Source organism: Monodon monoceros, unplaced genomic scaffold (genome assembly GCF_005190385.1).
Source record: "Monodon monoceros isolate NGI ecotype Baffin Bay Population unplaced genomic scaffold, NGI_Narwhal_1 Super_Scaffold_18, whole genome shotgun sequence".
In the NCBI taxonomy this organism is placed as follows: Eukaryota; Metazoa; Chordata; class Mammalia; order Artiodactyla; family Monodontidae; genus Monodon; species Monodon monoceros.
The window spans coordinates 69,640,266-69,662,335 of NW_021703774.1; the positions used below are offsets into that span (position 1 = coordinate 69,640,266).

The window sequence follows — 22,070 nt, forward strand, 5'->3', positions numbered from 1 at the left end:
TCAAAGGTGAAAAACCAGATTTCAGTACAGTCTTTTAAGCAGGTTAAGGGAGCTGGATGTTTCTACTTTTCTTTCAGACAGAATTTTAAAAATAAACTTTTATTGAAGTATAACATAAATATAAATGTAACAACTCAGTGAATTTTCACAAACTCAACCACCCCATGTAGCCAGCATTCAGTTTAAGAAATGGAACATTACCAGCACCCACCAAGATCTTGTGCTCCTTTCTCATCATTGCCCCACACCAGGGGTAACCATTTTCCTGACTTTAAATATCATAATTAGTCGTGCCTCTTTGTGAACTTAATATAAATGGAGTTATATAGTACACACTTTTATTCTGTATCCTTTCACTTAGTCTTGTTTGTGAGCGTTATCTATGCTATGGTACATAGTCATAGTTTGTTCAGACAGATTTTTAAAGGTATGTTCTAAAATGGAAGTGTCACAATTTTCAGGTATAAATATATTTTAAAATACTTAATAAAGCCTTTAATTTTTAAGTTTTGAAAAGTAACTGTAAAAATACAAAATGGGAATATTGTTTCTTTAACAAGATGGGAAGAAAATGTGTTTCTTTAATTGCAAGCTTAATATATGTCAGTTGAATATGAGACTGTCAGAAAAGCCAGTTTCCTCTTGGGCAAAATTGTAAGGGTCCAGTCCAAAAGAAGAGATAGTCCCCTTAATTTTGAGTCAATCAAATATTGGTTGTATTGTGTTTCCTCCCTCATAAGTTACTATTTTCATTAATCTTCTGTTTATTCTTCTATTTTTAATATAACCAGATATGTATATATATTCATATACCTGTCTTCTTATACAGAAGATAGCATATTATAACCACTGTCCAAATTCTTGCTTTTTTTCATTTAATAATACATATTAAAGAGCATTTGATAGCAATATATTGATATCTTCTCTTTTTTTTTTCCAGTTTTATGGCAGTCCATTGTACAGATATACTTTGATTTATTCAGCCAATCCCCTGTAGATAATCATTTAGACTGTTTTAGGGTTTTGCTATTAAAATGGTGGTACATTTTTAGCTTTTTGCAAACATTAGATTTTTTGCCAGTGTGTCTTGGGGTAGATCCCCTAAAAGTGGTCAAAGGAATAAATGCATGTGGTATTTTTCTAGTTATTGCCAATTTCTATTTTGTAGGGATTATACCATTTTACACACAAAACTTTTCCGTATATGCATGAATTTGGTTTTGGGTTTTCTATCCTGGCCCATTGGATCTTTTGTCTTTTCATGTGCTATACTGTTTTAGTGATAGAGGCATTAAAAATTAATTTAATATTTGATAGTTATCCCCTTCTTTTTAGATTTTGCTAGGTATTCTTGCTTATATATTTTTCCCAATGAATGTTATAACTTTTCTTATTCCTGAGAGAATCTTGTTGGTATTTTTATTAGGATGACATTAAATTTATAAATTTGCTTCGGGGAAATTGTCAGCTTCATATCTTCCTATCCACAAACATAGTATGTCTTTACATTTGTTCAAGTCTTTCATTTGTATTTTATAGTTAAGAAAGACTCTTTATGTCAGTTATACCTCAATTTAAAAAAAAAAACAAACTGCTGAAACGTGAAGAAGAAAAAAATCTTTGTTATCTAAAAGTAAAACAGACTGTTGTGGGAAATGATAAATTCATTTGTAAAGTATATAATGAGGATTCATACATTAGATAGCAATTTATATTATGACTTAGAAGTTACTTTCAACTCTAAGATTTTATATAAAAACACATTCTAAAGAAAATATGAACATATTTTATTGTCTTTTCTCTTCTTCTCACATGAAGAGAGAACTTGACTGCTCATTCAAGATTGTAATTAAGAATGTGTTAAAGGAGTAAAAGTTGGTCAGGAATTGTCCTGCATTGATTTGAAATCATTGAAATTAAATAAGGAGGTAGGCAAAGAACCATTATTTTAAACGAGGACCATGGGATATTGTAACTAACAATATCTTTTCAAAAACAGTACATTCGTATGCTAATGTATATTCAGTCCATGTAAGGAGAAATTAGACTATTTGCCTTTTTAAAACAATGTCAAAAAACACCATAGGGATATTTCTAAATACTCAATAATATGTATGTTCATATGGTTGAAAGTCAACAAAGATTACATCTATATAGTCTGATATAGCAGTAGAGGAACTAACATACCGTGACAGTATAACATTAGTTAGTTTTTTTAAAAAAGCACTATTGCCTATCTTGTATCTGATTTGTCATTTAGTTTGTTTGATTGTAATGCTAAACTGAAATGGTATATAAGCTTTACTCTCTCTGAAACCCTTTTCTTGTTCAAATTTTAGGATCCTTCAAAGTTGTACAAGAAATCAGGTGATGTTGCAGCCATTGAATGCCAGTCTGAGGAGAGCATCCATCTTCATTCACAGGGAGAAAACAATCCTTTGTCTAAGAAGCTTTCTCCAGTACACTCAGAAATGACAGATTACATTAATGCAGCATCATCTACTCTTGTTGGTAGCCAGGATCCTGATTTAAAGGACAGGGCATTACTTAATGGAGGAACGAGTGTAACGGAAAAGTTGGCACAGCTCATTGCAACTTGTCCTCCCTCCAAGTCTTCCAAGACAAAACCTAAGAAGTTAGGAACTGGCACTACTGCGGGATTGGTTAACAAGGATTTGATCAGGAAAGCAGGCGTTGGCTCTGTAGCTGGAATAATACATAAGGACTTAATAAAAAAACCAACTATCAGCACAGCGGTTGGATTGGTAACTAAAGATCCTGGGAAAAAGCCAGTGTTTAATGCAACAGTAGGATTGGTCAATAAGGACTCTGTGAAAAAACTAGGAACTGGCACTACAGCGGTATTCATTAATAAAGACTTAGGCAAAAAGCCAGGGAATATCACTACAGTAGGACTGCTGAGCAAAGATTCAGGAAAGAAGCTAGGAATTGGTATTGTTCCAGGTTTAGTGAATAAGGAACCTGGAAAGAAGCTAGGACTTGGCACTGTGGTTGGACTAGTTAATAAAGACTTGGGAAAGAAATTGGGTTCTACTGTTGGCCTAGTGGCCAAGGACTGTGCGAAGAAGATTGTAGCAAATTCAACAATGGGATTAGTTAATAAGGACATTGGAAAGAAACTAGTGAGTTGTCCTATGGCAGGACTGGTCAGTAAAGATGCCATAAACCTTAAAGCGGAAGCACTGCTCCCCACTCAGGAACCACTTAAGGCTTCTTGTAGTACAAACATCAATAGTCATGAAAGTCAGGAACTTTCTGAATCCCTGAAAGACAGTGCCACCAGCAAAACTTTTGAGAAGAATGTTATACGGCAGAGTAAAGAAAGCATATTGGAAAAGTTCTCAGTTCGAAAGGAAATCATTAATTTGGAGAAAGAAATGTTTAATGAAGGAACATGCATTCAGCAAGACAGTTTCTCATCCAGTGAAAGGGGGTCTTATGAAACCTCAAAGCATGAAAAGCAACCTCCCGTATATTGCACTTCTCCGGACTTTCAAATGGGAGTTGCTTCTGATGCATCTACAGCAAAATCCCCTTTTAGTGCAGTAGGAGAAAGCAATCTCCCTTCCCCATCACCTACTGTATCTGTTAATCCTTTAACCAGAAGTCCCCCTGAAACGTCTTCACAGATGGCTCCTAATCCGTTACTTTTAAGTCCTACCACAGAACTAATGGAAGAAATTTCTGAATCTGTCGGAAAGAACCAATTTACTTCTGAAAGTACCCACTTGAACATTGGTCATAGGTCTGTGGGTCATAGCACGAATATTGAATGCAAAGGGATTGATAAAGAGGTAAATGATTCCAAAACTGCACATATAGATATTCCAAGAATAAGCTCTTCTCTGGGAAAAAAGCCAAGTTTGACTTCTGATTCCAGTATTCATACAATTACGCCTTCAGTTGTTAACTTCACTAGTTTATTTAGTAACAAGCCCTTTCTAAAACTTGGTGCAGTAACTGCATCCGACAAACACTGCCAAGTTACTGAAAGCCTAAGCACTACTTTGCAGTCCAAACCATTAAAAAAAAAGGAAAGGAAGAAAACCTCGGTGGACTAAAGTGGTGGCAAGAAGCACATGCCGGTCTTCAAAAGGGCTAGAATTAGAAAGATCAGAGCTTTTTAAAAATGTTTCTTGTAGTTCACTATCAAATAGTAATTCCGAGCCAGCCAAGTTTATGAAAAACATTGGACCATCTTCATTTGTAGATCATGACTTCCTTAAACGCCGATTACCAAAGTTGAGCAAATCTACAACTCCATCTCTTGCTCTCTTAACTGATAGTGAAAAACCATCTCATAAGTCTTTTGCTACTCACAAACTATCCTCCAGTATGTGTGTGTCTAGTGATCTTTTGTCTGATATTTATAAACCCAAAAGAGGAAGGCCTAAATCTAAGGAGATGCCTCAACTGGAAGGTCCACCTAAAAGGACTTTAAAAATTCCTGCCTCTAAAGTTTTTTCTTTGCAGTCTAAGGAAGAACAAGAACCCCCAATTTTACAGCCAGAAATTGAAATTCCTTCCTTCAAACAAAGTCTGTCTGTGTCTCCTTTTCCAAAAAAGAGAGGCAGACCTAAGAGGCAAATGAGGTCACCAGTCAAGATGAAGCCACCTGTACTATCGGTGGCTCCATTTGTTGCCACTGAAAGTCCAAGCAAGCTTGAGTCTGAAAGTGACAACCATAGAAGTAGCAGTGATTTCTTTGAGAGTGAGGATCAACTTCAGGATCCAGATGATCTAGATGACAGTCACAGGCCAACTGTCTGTAGTATGAGTGACCTTGAGATGGAACCAGATAAAAAAATTACGAAGAGAAACAATGGACAGTTAATGAAAACAATTATCCGCAAAATAAATAAAATGAAGACTTTAAAGAGAAAGAAACTGTTGAATCAGATTCTTTCAAGCTCTGTAGAATCAAGTAATAAAGGGAAAGTGCAATCCAAACTCCATAATACAGTGTCAAGTCTTGCCGCCACATTTGGCTCTAAATTGGGCCAACAGATAAATGTCAGCAAGAAAGGAACCATTTATATAGGAAAGAGGAGGGGTCGAAAACCAAAAACTGTCTTAAATGGCATTCTTTCTGGTAGCCCTACCAGCCTTGCTGTTCTTGAACAAACAGCTCAGCAGGCAGCTGGGTCAGCATTAGGACAGATTCTTCCACCTTTACTGCCTTCATCTGCTAGTAGTTCTGAGATTCTTCCATCACCTATTTGCTCTCAGTCTTCTGGGACTAGTGGAGGTCAGAGCCCTGTAAGTAGTGATGCAGGCTTTGTTGAACCCAGTTCAGTGCCGTATTTGCATTTACACTCCAGACAGGGCAGTATGATTCAGACTCTTGCAATGAAGAAGGCCTCAAAGGGGAGGAGGCGGTTATCTCCTCCTACTTTGTTGCCAAATTCTCCTTCTCACTTGAGTGAACTCACATCTCTGAAAGAAGCTACTCCTTCTCCTATTAGTGAGTCTCATAGTGATGAGACCATTCCTAGTGATAGCGGAATTGGAACAGATAATAACAGCACATCAGACAGGGCAGAGAAATTTTGTGGGCAAAAAAAGAGGAGGCATTCTTTTGAGCATGTTTCTCTGATTCCCCCTGAAACCTCTACAGTCCTAAGCAGTCTTAAAGAAAAACATAAACATAAATGTAAGCGCAGGAATCATGATTACCTCAGCTACGACAAGATGAAAAGGCAAAAACGAAAACGGAAAAAGAAATATCCCCAACTCCGAAATAGACAGGATCCAGACTTTATTGCAGATCTGGAGGAATTAATAAGTCGCCTAAGTGAAATTCGAATCACTCATCGAAGTCATCATTTTATCCCCCGAGACCTTTTGCCAACTATTTTTCGAATCAACTTTAATAGTTTCTATACGCATCCTTCTTTCCCCTTAGACCCTTTGCACTACATTCGAAAACCTGACTTAAAAAAGAAGAGAGGGAGACCCCCTAAGATGAGGGAGGCAATGGCTGAAATGCCTTTTATGCACAGCCTTAGTTTTCCTCTTTCTAGTACTGGATTCTATCCTTCTTATGGCATGCCTTACTCTCCCTCACCCCTTACAGCTGCTCCCATAGGATTAGGTTACTATGGAAGATATCCCCCAACTCTTTATCCACCTCCTCCATCTCCATCTTTCACCACTCCACTTCCACCTCCTTCCTATATGCATGCTGGTCATTTACTTCTCAATCCCACCAAATACCATAAGAAAAAGCATAAGCTACTTCGACAGGAAGCCTTTCTTACAACCAGCAGGACTCCCCTTCTTTCTATGAGTACCTACCCTAGCGTCCCTCCCGAGATGGCCTATGGTTGGATGGTCGAGCACAAACACAGGCACCGTCACAAACACAGAGAACACCGTTCTTCTGAGCAGTCACAGGTTTCCATGGACACTGGCTCTTCCAGATCTGTCCTAGAATCTTTGAAGCGCTATCGATTTGGAAAGGATACTGTTGGAGAGCGCTATAAACATAAGGAAAAGCACCGGTGTCATATGTCCTGCCCTCATCTCTCTCCTTCAAAAAGCTTAATAAACAGAGAAGAGCAGTGGGTCCACCGAGAGCCTTCAGAATCTAGTCCATTGGCCTTGGGATTGCAGACACCTTTACAGATTGACTGTTCAGAAAGTTCTCCAAGTTTATCCCTTGGGGGATTCACTCCCAACTCTGATCTGGCCAGCAGTGATGAACATACAAACCTTTTCACAAGTGCAATAGGGAGCTGCAGAGTTTCAAACCCTAACTCCAGTGGCCGAAAGAAACTAACTGACAGCCCTGGACTGTTTTCTGCACAGGACACTTCATTAAATCGGCCTCACAGAAAGGAGCCGCTGCCTTCCAGCGAAAGGGCAGTACAGACCTTGACAGGTAAGAGGGTTATTTTGTTGCCTGTTGTTTGTGTTAGAGAAATGGTGTATTTTGCCTACTGGTTGCCTGATATGTGTACATGAACTTTTAATAGCTCTAGTGTTGTTGTTTTTATAAATGTATTTTGAAATGTTATCTTCCAAGTTTTTATTTTCAGTAGATGTGAGAAGTAAGATAAGGCATGTCTTTGCATTAATTTTGAATTTTGAGAAGAGATATCATTATCAAAACAAACAAAAAATAATACTCAACTTTTTGGAAATCAGGAAAAATGATTTTCTTATGCAAAAAGGCTATTACACAGTTTCTTTAGTGAGAAATGGCTCATAGATATCTGGGTTTTTTTTTTTAATTTTATTGAAGTATAGTTGATTTAGTGTTGTGGATACCTGTTAATACCTATGCAGGATTTTTAATATATACTGATCCAGTTTATAAGTGTTTCTATGTTACAGGAAGAATATGTTGTTAACTCTGTGTGTCTCATAATAAAAATCTAAACAGTCAAAACTATCAACTTGTGGGAATTCCCTGGCGGTCCAGTGGTTAGGACTCTACGCCTTCACTGCTGCAGGCCTGGGTTCAATCCCTGGTTGGGAAACTAAGATCCCACAAGCCATGTGGTGCAGGCAAAAACAAACAAAATTATCAACTTTGTAAAATTTAACTCAATATTTAGTGGGACTTCATTTTTCAGAGTACCTTTAGGTATCTTCATAAAAGCTGCTTAGGTTTAATAAAATGACATAAAGCAAATTTAGGTAATGCGTTTGTAATGTCTAGAAAGTGTCTTTTAAGAATTGAAAAGAAGATATGGGGCTTCCCTGGTGGCACAGTGGTTGAGAGTCCGCCTGCCGATGCAGGGGACACGGGTTCGTGCCCCGGTCTGGGAAGATCCTACATGCCGTGGAGCAGCTAGGCCCGTGAGCCATGGCTGCTGAGCCTGCGCGTCCAGAGCCTGTGCTCCGCAACGGGAGAGGCCATACCAGTGAGAGGCCCGCGTACCGCAAAAAAAAAAAAAAAAAAAAAGAATTGAAAAGAAGATAGAAAACAAGAAAAAGGAAGCATTGCCTATTCATGTATAAGATATCGCTAAGTCAGCAGTTCTTTATCAGAGATCTCAACCCTACGGGTTTGTAAATTAACTCTAGAAAGTCCATAAAATCTCTGATGTTGTAAGTAAAATTATGTGTATGTATGCTTGTGTGTATTTTTAGGAGAAAATGCATATATTTTTTCAGATTCTCCAAGTAAACTCTGTAAGCCTCAATATCCCTTCCTATAAAATGGGATTAGTAGGGTTATTATAAACAGTAAATGAGATTATAGTGTTTATTAAAATGATTTGCACATAGTAAGCACACAAATGTTAATTGATATTATTCCCCCCAAATATTAAAAACTTGTGCATTAGAGGAAATGATAAACCCCTCAAAGAGAAGAGGTTTTTTTTCCTGATTTTAATTATTTGTGAACTTTTGAAAAATAAAAGCTATCTTGGTGGAGCTGAGCATTCTTTAGTTTTTAACAATGTAATAAAGAAGGAAAAAATCCTAAGCTCTAATTAGGTTCATTCAACAAATTTTTTGACAAACATTTAATCAACAGCAGTCATTGAATACCTACTGTCAGCCAGACATTGTACTTTGTGGGCCCTTGTGATATAATAGGGAACAAAGCACACAGGTTCATTGTTCTCATGGATCTTAATATTGGAGGAGATGAGTAATAAAAAAAATTGCACATTAAATGTCATAAAAGTTGTGACAAATGGTATATATATGTATTTAAAGTCCAGGGTTCTATGGGAGTATGAAATGGGGGCCTAAACTCAGGAAGGCTTCCCTGAGAAAGTGACCCTAGACAGTTAACTTGAATGAAGGATGAGCAGTAGTTAGCTAGGTGAACAGAATTCCACTTACTCATTTACTCATTCATTCACTCATTCATTTATTTATTGAATTCCAGAACATCTAGCATTCTTCTAGTCACTGGTATATAGTAGAGAGCAAAGACATATCTGGCCTCATTAACTTTCAGCTTGGTGAAGGAAGACAAACTATAGAGTGGTAAGCACATAAATAATGGCATAATTGATAAAAATGCTATCAAATTAATTAATATAAGTGTTAGGGTACATAACTAAGGGGAGAGGGGTGCCTATTTAGATAGAGTTATTAGTTATGGTCCAAGGATAAAAAGTTGCAATTTAAGGATGTGAAACCACCAAGCTTCCAAGCTGAGGATTGGGTGAAGAGCACTTTTGAGGATCCTGAACTGGAAAGGAGCTTAGATGTTAGAAAAGCAGGGGAGCGCTCAGAAGGTTCATTTCATTGTGGTAGGAGAGGGAGTACAAGAGAGAGAATGGTGAGAGAATTGTGGTGAAAGAAAGAAGACAGACCACATGTTAAAAGATTTTGGATTTTATACTAAGCAAAAAGACAGAAGTATTGATTTTAAATTTACATTTTAAAAGATTGTTCTAGCTGTAGAGGACAAAAATAGCTACAGGGAAACCAATTAGTAGACAATTGCAGTAGTCTAGATAAAATGATGATACTTAAGGGTGTTGGCAGACTCCTTCATGAATATTTGAGAGGTTCATGGTGCAGTGTACTGATACAGAGAAGACTAGAGGAGGAGAGATTTGGGGAGAGTACAAGTTTGCTTTTTAATATATATAAACCTTGAGATGCCTTTAGAAACTTCAGGTGGTGATGTTGAGCAGACATTTGGGTATCTAGTTCTGGAGCTCAAGAGAGATGTTTGGGCTAGAGATAAGGGCATTTCACTATGAGGTTTTGAAAAACTTTGGTGATATTATTCACTAAAAATAAAAGGATGTCTGGAAAAGATAGAGTTGGGAACAGGCTCTCAAAACCTCTGAAACTTTGTAACCAGAGCACCAAGAAAAATAGTCCTTCTAGAAAATACCAGCAGCAGGTAAAAATACATGTTAAATTGTTTAATAAGTAAAGAAATACTACAATAAACATAGGACTCTTTAGGAGAAGATGAAGGTAGCCTGATAGAAACAGATACAAAGAAGGGTTGAAGCTGCTCAGTTGTAGACACAAAGCATATCATAAATATGAAGTGATGCCAGATATAGCTGGTTCTGGTTTATTGTCCTTATTTGTCTCTTTCTCATGAAGGTTGGGGGAACCACACAATGAGCACTTGTAGGAAAATCTGTGACCATTTGTAGCCAAGAGGGTGAATGGGCATTCTGAACAGAACTACATTGTTCAGTGGTTTACTGCATTTAGTTTGTGTTAGAGTATTCTTTGTTTAGCTGCTAACTTGGTGCTTCAAAACATTAATGTACTCTGAAAAATCACATATGAACTCCATGTCATTCTGGTATTCTATTTATCAATTGTATGTGAGCTGTTTCACTCTACAGAAACATTCTAACAAAATAGACTATACATCTATGAATCCTCTGTTTATCTATCTACCTGTCGTCGTGAGAGAGATGATATTTCCCTACAGAGAATATAAAGTGAGAAAAGAAAAGAGCCTTGGACAGCTTTGAGGAATTTCAGTATTTAAAGTAGTGATTAAAAACCATCAGCCTTTGGTTTATATATGACCCTTTGTGATGATTTCTACAGTTTGTTTTTTTAATTGCTAAAATTTAAAAATCTGGAGATTTCACACAAGCATGCAGAATTCTGCTTTTCTTTGAAAAGAAATCAGAACATCTGACAACAGTTAATCCGTATTTCCTGGATGACATCAAGGTTGGGTCTCAGTAGTGGCCGCCCCTCCCCCCTCCCCAAGTCTTTAGTTGGGACATACGTTCTTCAGTTTTCCTCAGTCCTCACAGTGTCCTGTTGTGTGTTATATCTGGCCCAGTTCAAATATTTAAGAGATTTATCTGGCTCCAAGGAATATTGAGTCTGAGGCCCCTAATTTAAGAGTTGTGAGAAGGAGCTTATAAGAAGTGGGGGAATTGAGGTGAAGGTAAAGTGAAATGACAGCTTAGGTTGTTGAATGTATCATCTACATGGACATTAACGTCACCCAAGAGGCCATTTATAGGAGTCAGGGTGGAAGGGATGAATCTGAATCTGGTTTCAGGGACCTTGGAGAATGAGATAGCAGGGAAAGCTAGCATATGCAGAAATACCTGCTTTATGAATAAGAACCTTTTTTTTTTCCCTTCCTTTAAAAATATAACATACAAAAACATTAAGACCTCTCCGAAGTCACTGTTCTGACACCAATCCTTTGTCACCAACTGAGTTTCCTACAATTTAGATCAATTCTGATACTAACTACCTGGAGTTAGAGAAGACCCTGCAAGTTAAGAGCAAAGTTTTTTGAAGACTGCCCCCACTTAAGATGCCAGTGGCAAGTTTCAGTGTCCCCAATGCACCCACACTTCTGCCCAGCTTGCTACAAGTTTAGGGGCTACCACAACCCCTCAGTTTTGATAATTTGGTAGAATGGCTCATAGAACTTACTGAAACCACTATAATTACAATTACAGTTATATTATAAAGGATACAGATCAGGAATTGAAGAGATGCATAGGGCAATAGCTGGGGCGGGAAAGGGGACACAGAGCTTCCATACCCTCTCTGTGGAATCTGGGTGTGTCATGCTCCCAGCACATCATTGTGTTCACCAACCAAGAAGCTTCACCAGGCCTCTGTGTCCAGAATTTTGACTGGGGCTTCACTATATAGGTGTGATTGATTAAATCATTGGCCATGTGATTGAATTCAATCTCAGGTCCATCTCCACCCTCTGTAGATTGGGCTCACCCAAAGTTTCAGCTCTCTAATCATGTGGTTGGTCTCTAGTGACCAGCCTCCATCTTGAGGGAATCTTAGGGTTCACCTTAAGTCACCTCTTTGGCATAACAAAGACACTGCTATCAGGAAATTTCAAGGTTTTTGAAGTTCTGTGCCAGGAATCAGACATCAGGTATATTCTTCATTATATCACAAGTCTAATTTGTTTTGTTAATTGATCTGTAACTTGGAATCTCTCTGTCTTCTTCACAGTTACTCTTTTGATACGTAGGTAGAAATGTGTCTTGATTTTCTAATAGGAATTTTTTTCAGATAGACATGAAAATTGGCTTACCTACCCACATAAAACCAGTTGAGAAAAAGATTTTTAGTTAAGGAAAATAATAAGAAAATAGTGCTAAATCATGGGATATCTTCTAATTTGGTCACTTTCAAGATCAGAATTTGTCTTGTTTAGGCAAAGCTTTATGAACTTGATTTTTCAATCTTAACTGTTATGATGGGCGCTGTCCCTTTAGTTATTTTGTATCTGTTGTTTGCCGGGTACAAGGAATACAAACAAAAGGAATAAGATATAATTTCTGCCTTCAAGGAATTTATAGTTAAGTGGAGTACATAAACATGTATCCAAATAGTTACTGATAGATAGCTCCTAAAATTGAGATACAGTGTGTTTTGGGGAGCAGAGAAGAGAGGGACTCACTTAAAAGGAGCCAGGAAGGTGTTTTGAGTTTAGTGTGCAAAGAATAGAGGGTGAAGGCTATTTCTTATAGAGAAATAGGCTTTTTAGGGTTTTGGAGACATGATACTATACTTAGGTAACTGTAAATAGCCTGATATGGGACCAGGAGATGAGGTTGGAAAGATAGCCGGGGGACAGATCATAAAGCCTCTTGTTTATATAGAATACCAAGGAGTTTGGAGTTTACCCTATAGGCAGTGGGAAGTTAAGGGTTTTAAAGCAGAATGATTTGCTAAGATTATATGGATAGCACTATGATAGATGGATTAGAGAAAGATCAGTTGGACCAGTTTGGATATTGTCTCAGCAAAATATTATGGGGGCCTGAACTAAGGTAGTGATAGAGAAAACAATATTCCAAAGAAATAGATTTTTCAAAGGGGTGAAGAAAGAGGGAAGGGCTTCCCTGGTGGCGCAGTGGTTGAGAGTCCGCCTGCCGATGCAGGGGACATGGGTTTGTGCCCCGGTCTGGGAAGATCCCACATGCTGCAGAGCGGCTGGGCCCGTGAGCCACGGCCACTGAGCCTGCGCATCCGGAGCGCCTGTGCTCCTCAGTGGGAGAGGCCACAACAGTGAGAGGGCCGCGTTTGGCAAAAAAAAAAGAAGGAAGATTTTAGCATGTCTCCAAGATACCTCTCTTGGGCAGTTGGTTGAATGGTGATGTGATTAAGTGAAAGGTGGCGACTGGAGATGGAAAATGGAGTTTCATGCTGTTTAGTGGGATATGTGGATATATGGATCTGTAGCTCAAAAGAAATCAAACCTGAAGGTAAAAGTTTTAGATAAGTGGTTGTTTAAGGGAAGGAAATAAGAGAAGGAATGATAATATGTAGGGTAAACACACTGGGTTTCCTAAGGGAGTTTGTAGTCAAGAGTGTCAGGTGCTACAGAGGTCATTTAGATAAGGACTGAAAGTAGACAGTTTGCTTTAGCAGATTATCTTTTGTGATCTAAGAGCGATTTCCACAGTGGTAATTGTTAGATTTCTGGAGGTTAAGGAATGAATGGGAAATAATAAGGAAATGCAGGTGATTAAAATTCTTACAGCTTTAAAGTTCTTACAGCTTTAAATTTTGTAGCATTTCTGACTGGTTTATTATGTGCTCTTCCCTTATAATTTTGTATTCTGTCAAGGAAATAACTGCATCTTCTAGATCTGTAATTGTTTCAGTGTCACATAGTTTTCCTTCTTAAAGTATAAAAAGCATAACTAAATTTCATGTTATCTTAAATTGACCTCAGTCTTCAGTTGATAATTTTTCCATACATAACTTGGAGATAGATTCATTATACATAAATTGCTTTCCTGTTAAAATGTCCAAAAAACTATTTAGTATACCATGTACTCCAAAATTGTCAGTTACCTTCGGGACATTATTATCCTGAAACAGCTGGCCAGTGGCCAAAGCTGGAACAGTTTAAGAGGAAAGGGACAAATCATCCTTACAGAAGAATTCCAAATAATGTATGTAGACTATCCCCTTCAAGGAAGTGGAACTTAATTCCCCTTTTCCTGAATATGGGCTGGACTTAGTGACCTAATTCCAAAGAACAGAGTATGGAACGGGAAAAGTACTAACTTTACAGTGAAGAGGCCTAGCAGACAGCACCTTAAACCAAGTGAAAGTATAATTTCACCAGTGATGAATCACAATGGTAATATGTACCCTCTGATATAATGTGATTAGAAGGGAACTTCATTCCTGTGGTGTTCATTCCAAAAACCCATAACCCCAGTGTAATCATAAGAAAACATCAAAAAAAGGGGAGTGGACAGAACATTGTATAAAATACCTAGCCAATGTGGACAGAACATTGTATAAAAATCCTGGCTAATACTCATACTCCTCAGGAGTATCAAAGACATGGAAAAACAAGGAAAGCTTGAGAAACCATCACAGATCAGAGAAAATTAAGGAGACTTGACAACTAAATACAATGTGATATCCAGATTGTAACCTGGAACAGGAAAAGGACATGAGTAGAAAAATTATACTGATGTTAACTTCATAGTTTTGTCAAATGTACCATAGTTAAGTAAGACATTAACATTAAGGAAAGTTGGGTAAAGGGTATATGAGAATTTTTGCTCTGTACTGTCTTTGCAACTTTTCTGTAAATTTAAAATTATTCCAAAACAATCAGGTTAGTTTTTTTTTAAAAAGCAGCGTACTAATTGTCAAGTGAAACCAATCTCAAACTGATAACTGATTAAGGAAAAAATTTTAAATGTTCTTTACTGTTTGCATTGAGTAGATTTATCATAAGTGTTAGTTGGAATAAAACAGGCATGTTTGAAAAATTATGTTGATGTAAATTTGAGGAAGATAGATCAGGGGCACAGGCAGAAATGATAGATATGTTGTCCGGAACAAGGCATTTAACCTTTTCTCTCCTTGTTTCATATGTGGGGAAATCAAACTGACTTAATCACTGCAGCAGTTTTGGATTAAATCTCATAAAGCTTTAAAAAGAAAACTGGTCTAGTCATTTTATAAGTAATTGTGCATTTTATCATTTTATAAGTGATAGCTTATTTTTTAACTTATATTCTCTTCTATACTGTTATATACTAACAGTCTAAAATCAGCTTCATGCTAATAAAATTATACTCTTAAATGAGGCCAGCTTTTCTGGTTTCACCCAATTCTGATAACTAATTCTATTTATTTAAGTATCTTTGTTAAGTAGACATGTAATAGGACTGGTGAGGAAGAGTTTCTGACCTGGAGTGTCAGATTCTCCATCCCTGCTTTTCAGCATTTTCAATTCATGTCTAGCTGCACGTGCCAGAACCTGCAACCTGATTTCAAAAATGGGGAGAGCAGTCACGTGGAGTATTTTGCATTTATAGCTTACAAATTATAGAATTTAAAAAAGTTATATATCTATGTAAACAGTTATCTTGTCCCCCAAGAAAAAATTAGGGCTAAATCTTCCTTTTGTTTGGAAAAAGTTTATTCACTATAGTAGAAGCATAATGGTTGAAGCACAGTATACTGAGTCTTATTTTATTTTTAACTGAAGAATGTAAGCATTGATGAGAATTTTCTGATTTCTGACAATTTCTCTAGGGTGGTGTGTAAGATACACCCGTAAGTGAAGTGTGACCGTGTGGACATGAAATCAGAAAATTTATTGTGGTGGTTAGTGCAGTTCTGGGAATTTCCAGAGGAATTCCATTTCAGCGAATTATCTGATTTGGGCGGTATGAGAAATAACCCTGATTGGAAGGAGAAAAACACAGGCTTTTTAGCTTCAAAATCACCATCACAGTCTCTGAATCATTCTTGTACTGCATTTAATTGGTGAGTCAGATGAAATGTATTGCTTTCAGTAAATATATTTCCCACAATTGGAAACAGCTGTTTTTATTGAGGAACCAGTTTTTATCTCAGCATTCAGCTCATTCAGAAGAAGCTTCCAGAGCTCTTATGATCTGTGAACTATAGCAGAGGATTCAGAACTTAGATCTGGAAACAAAAAAACTTGATCAAAGATTTCCACATAGTTGATGTTTTACGTTCACATTATTTTACTATGGTATCCATTTTAATTATAACCAGTTTTGATTCAGTCACTTTTTAACAAACATTGCCAGTAGTCTTGACTTATAAATAATAAAAGAAGAGGAATTTCTTAAAATTTTGTAACATGCTTTAGTTTGGGTGGGAAGGAGCAATTTAAATGTTAGAAATTAGTTTTAAATGTGTTATTTTAAAATAAATTTATATCATCTATGAACTGATTAACAGTGTCTTTCCAAGTCTAGCATACTTAATCTGTTTTTCCATAGCTTACCCAAAGATATTTATAGCATTAGAAACATCAGACAATTTGCTCATTCAAACCATTTCCTAGTTCCTTGGGTCTTCAGTGTTGAACTCCCAACAGGGTGTAACCAAAACTCATAACTGTATTCTTATTAAAGTTTTAATAGTGGATTTAGACTAAAGAAATGCATGTTTTATCCAACCAGTTGTTGGTTTCATTCACTATGTTCTTTTGCTAATTTACATTTGGAAATTCCTCGTTTTTTAGCCTAGGATACTCAGGGCTTCAGTGAAGTAGTTAGGTTGAATCTTTTCCAGTGTTTTCTTTGTGATGTCTTCCACCTCTCCCCCACACTATTATCAGTGGGAATTTTCTCTATTTATGCTGATATCTTTGCCCATATGACTGTCCTCACACCCAGGCATCTGTAAATGTACTATTTCTTTTTTATCTTAGATTTGTTTCTGTTCCTCCTCTATAGACATCAATCAACATCTCTTGTGACAAATCAACTTCAGAAGAGCTTTTTGGTTTCCACCCATTTTTGTGTATAATATAAAGATTTCCAGATTCTTATCCCTTTTAAACCTAGTTATGTTCTTTTTTGTTTTCTCAACTTTCTGACATTCTTATCCATGGTTTCATCTTATGGTTTTGCTCTAAAAGTACCATCTTTCCTCCTCTTTGTCTAATTTGACACAAATGTTTCCCTAAAACCTGTTTTTCTCTTTAAAAAGCTCATCCAATAAATGGCCAAATAAAAACGCAGAGATCCTACAATCAAAACCACTTCCAAGGCTCCCTTACATTTCCAGGTTTTTTTTTTTACTCTTAATTCCCTCTTTATTATCCCAATTAATGGTATTCTCTTTTTTCAGTTTCCCTCCTTAGTAGTAGTCTGCCTTCATTTTTACATGAAGGCCTCAACTGAAGAAAAGGAATTTACTTGTGGTAATCACCTTACATTTATGTTAAAGTCCAGTTTTATTTAGGTACTTCTTTTGTAACTTATCTCTAAGTTCTGTTTCCTGCATTTATATGTATAGAATTTCTAAACATGTTTCTGAAGCTGTCATCTGTGTGATGAGACATTCAGTAGGATTTCTACCAAATACTGAATGGAGGGATTCCCATTAATATTCTCTGTTTATTCTGAAGTACTTAATTATTCAGCTTTAATACTGTATTGAAATGAGAAATGGGAACTCATTTCAATGGGAACTCTCTGATACTTAGAATTGTATGTGTTCTCTGTGTATATTCTTTGAGGAAGTATCAGGTTTTCTTGAATTGGAATACATACAAACTTCCTGTCTTACGAGGAGTGGAGAGTCTTCACATATCCCTCCAGGCAGATCTAAAATGACCACTGATGCTGCGGCCATACCACCCTGAACACGCCCGATCTCGTCTCATCATAAAATGACCACTGATTACACATGAACAAACATTCATCACATGATGGAGACAGTAACAAAGCAGTAACTCCCTTAAGGAATCAGCCATGATTTAGAAGAACCAAAGAGCCAAACAGTGGAAGCAGAAAACTACTTTTTCCCCTAGTACAGAGCTGAACAGAGAACTAAACACTTTCTGGTTCTGACTCATCATTTGGGCACATCTTATTTTATTGATATAATCCAGAGCATAATCCCAACCCTGGAGAAGCTATGATGAAGAGTCAGTGAATTAGAAGATTCACTTTAGAGGAGTTTTTTCCAACCTTTGTAGTTACCTACCAGCCTTGGAGGTACCTATCTTAATAGTACTTCTTAATTAGAGGTACTTATTTTACTAGTACTTCTTTATGTTTAAGATAAATGCTTGATATTCTAGATTAGTTCCAGTCCCTGTCCTTTTTTAATTTTTATTTTAATATTGAATGGTTGCCTATGCATGTCAGTGACATGATTAAGTATTTAGGGTCTAAAAATTCTGTGATAAACCTAAGGAGCCAATTTATGTATAATAGTATAACATTTATGAAAACCTTTTGAATTTTTTATATTACCTCATTTTGGAACTCACAACAACCATGTTAGTTAAGAGTCCTTTATTAAACCAACATTCGAATATGTTTACTTGTATACATTTGAATATGTTTCATAGCAGAGCCAGGAATCAAACTCAGGATACCTTACTCCATAGTTCATGTACCTAACATTACTACACTCAACTCTGCATTGCATTCTGTTTTAGGTTTTGAAGCATAAATATATGGTCTCTTTTGAAATGGACATGCTAGTTCTCTGGGCAATATCTTGTTCTTCCCCATCCACCCAGTTGCATAATGGCACTTATAAAACACTATGTTTCTGGTAGTGTTAGAGATAGTGTTTGCTGATTTCATATGATTTCTGCTATTAGGCCAGTTTTAACATGTTTTTGAACATCTTTAACAGATTATTACCTCTTGCATATGAGTTTATATCATCATTTTCCAGTCTTAAACTTGGTTGCTTTACATCATTAGTTAATGTTTTTTTTTTTTCAGGTATCCTCATCCTCTTACTGTTCCTATAAGCAATGTTTTTAAGTGAAATAAAGGTCTAGATCTGCTGATTATCAAGCCCTAGAGGTCTGTATCTTAGGGATACAACTTTATTCCCCCTTAAATATGGAAAATTGTTAAGAACAACTCTGCTCTGTATGAACAGGGAATTCAAACGGACTTTTTGAAATGAAAAAAGAGAACCCTCCTGAATGAAGTTTTATTCCAGTTTCCTATTACATCCTAAGAATAGGCTGCTGGCCTCCATTACTTTCAGGAAATGAAAAATGGCTCAGAAGCTAAGTGAGCTAAGCCATCTCTCTCTCAATTGTTTCAGTTTCTCAGGAATTGCTGTACAAAGCTGCCAATAACGATCTCCGGGGATCTGACCCCCATTCCACCTCCCACTGCCTCCTCTGCAGCTCCAGATGCCACCAAAAGAAGGAGCTTTGAAGAAAGTGCCTGTACCCTCTTTTACCCTGAGGTGGGTGAGGCCAGGCAGGGTGATTCTCAGGATATCCTGATGATCAAAGGTATAGTTGAAGCCTTCATCAAGACTTTCTTGAAGATGACCAAGAAATTTGGGAAACGTTGCCAAATAGCCTAGAAACTGAAGACGGAGCTCAAGAATGGATGGCACAAATGCCACCTGAAGTGTAATACATGATAACATACAAGACCCTAAATAAGCTCCTTGAGGGCAGAAACTATTATACTGTTTTTGTCTCTCCCTCCCCCCACCTCCACATTGTCTAGCATAGTGCCAAACATATAAACTGTAGTCAATAAATGTTAGTTTATGGCTGAGAGAGAAGACTTTATAAAAAGTGCTCTCCAACCCCTTCTTTCCCTAGTTCTTAATCTAAGATTGTTTGTCCATTAGTCAGGAGAGTAATGGTAAAGGGAGTTCAGTGATGTCTCAAGCTTCTTGGCCACTGTTGTCTTCTGTCTTGGCTGTGTGTCTGAGTAGGAAATATTTATCTGTTCAGTATATGAATTTTTCAGTATTAATACTTAAAGTTATATCTTCACTGATGCCTGGGCTTTTACTTCTTAGCTATTTTATTGTGGTATTTAGCTCTTTAATGGAAATCTTATCTGAACCACACTCTAGGGGGATTTATTTTACTGTTGGTTTTTAAAATCCCTTTTGTATCTGTTTTTAAGATTCAACAATAAACAGTCTTGCTTCTTAATTATATCTTACTGTAGTCATCACTGTGTTTCCAAAGTAGGAGGTACTATCACATCAATTTCCCCCAAATCTAATTTGTTACTCTTGAATGGCAACACATAGTCTTATATCTCACCTAATCAGCGCTAAAAGAGCCTGCTAAAAGAGTATTTACAGTGATGTGATTTAAGATACTGCATGATTAAAAGAAAGCTCATGGTTTACTATTAAGGGAAATATTAGAAGCTTAGCTCCATTGAGTTCTTCTGTCCCCAAGTTGTCCTTCAGTCAGTCCGTTCATTAAGGAGTTAACTCTCATTTAGAGGCAGAACTTTAAAAAATCTCATCTTCAAGTATTTGATTTATGGTACCTTTTGGGCCTCCAGTTTATATGTAAGGCTTTTTATTTGTAATGTTTTTCAAGTTAAGAGCGAACATTTCAGAGTGCTACTAGTTTTTTGACAAACCGGTTGACATTCATTATGTATTCTCAACAGCTGGCTTTTTAGGGTATAAGGAGTCTAATATCAGAGCCAAGTATATTTTATTCAGGAAATAGTCTTTCCTGAATGACATACTTTTCCCTTGAATAAGAGTTGTGTTAAATTATGCTGCATTTATTTGAGGTTTTGGTAAGAGTATGAGACTTTTTTTTTTTTAAAGGAAATGGAGTTTCTTTGTCTTCATGAACTTCTATGTATACAACCAAGGAACTTTAAGTAAGCGTTAAAGGAGGCTTATTCTATTCCATGTATAAAGTAATAACAAATTCTTTCAGAGTGTTCTCTGGATTATATGGAATGTATGGATTTAAGGTTCACCTCTTTTAATTTTCATCTTTGATTCTATTAAGTAAAATGCGCAGGTCGGACCTGCTTTTCTCACATCAGTTCCTAATTAATTGCATTGTAGGTTTTGTCAGTTTATATGATGAATTTGAGTCAATAATCAAGAGCAGGTTTATTATATTATTTCTAGTAATTTTTATCAATAAATATCTTAATAATATGTTTCATAGTATAATATGTAAAAACTAAATCATATATTTTTTTCATTCTTCCACTAAAACTAGCTTTTCCTCTATTAATGTAACAGGAGAAATTATGTATGAGACCTGTGGAATTCTGTCCGCAACATCTAGTGTCATTTGTCCTTCGCTTAATGTCCTCTTATTGTCAGCTTGAAAGTCATATTATTACAGAGAATGGCAGTGGCAACAGCTAAAATATTACAGTTCTAACACAGAATGGTTTAACTTTATTTTTAGACTTGGATTTTCCTATGATTTCTGTCTTTTCCTGTCTCTCCAGGTTCCCAGCCAACTTCAGATAAGTCTTCCCAGCGACCATCAGAGAGCACAAACTGTAGCCCTACACGAAAGAGGTCTTCATCTGAGAGTACTTCTTCGACAGGCAAGTGCTATTTGTTTTAACAGACTTTGAAGATAATTTCCCAACCGTTACTTGTGAACAGACTTAAAATAGATTTTTTTCTTTGGCCGTGCCGGATGGCTTGTGAGATCTCAGTTCCCCGACTAGGGATTAAACCTGGGCCACGGCAGTGAAAACGCCAAATCCTAACCTCTAGACCACCAGGGAACTCCTTTATAATAGCTTTACGTTGTAGATTACAATTTATTAGCTTGCAGTATAATATTTAGAAAAAACAAACAAAAGTGGTCCTGAGATGTGAGAATAATAATGTATATTGAAACAATAAAAGTGTTCACCTTTTACCTCTTTCATGTCCAGTTAAGCATACTCCATGAGGTATAGTGATTTTGTTTTTTCTTCCAGTTTTATTGAGATATAATTGACATACAGCACTGTATAAGGTGTACAGCATAATGATTTGACTTACTTATATCATGAAATGATTACCACAATAAGTTTACTGAACATCCATCATCTCATATAGATATAAAGTAAAAGAAAAAAAAAACATTTTTTTTTCCTTGTGATGAGAACTTAGGATTTACTCTCTTAACAACTTTAATATATAATATACGGCAGTGTTAATTTTACTTATCATGTTGTACTTACATCCCTAGTACGTAATTTATCCTGTAACTGAAGGTTTGTAGAGGTATAGTGATTTTAATATAGTTCAGAAGGGATAATTCAAAATGAATAGGTAGAAGGGTAGGCGCACACAAAAGTACAGATTTTGAAAGTTGAATTGAGGTAATGGGGCATGTAGTGTAATAAGGGAGTGTAGAT

The 22,070-nt window shown here is 36.6% G+C and overlaps 1 protein-coding gene across 1 annotated transcript in view; it reads left to right on the top strand.

The window, feature by feature from the left end:
- The window catches only part of ASH1L (ASH1 like histone lysine methyltransferase), a 214,098-nt gene that overhangs the window by 58,733 nt on the left and 133,295 nt on the right, over positions 1–22,070 (top strand). Inside the window, 3 exon segments of the mRNA XM_029227664.1 lie at positions 2,340–4,046; positions 4,048–6,904; positions 21,162–21,263. Coding sequence (XP_029083497.1) covers positions 2,340–4,046; positions 4,048–6,904; positions 21,162–21,263 — 4,666 coding nt within the window.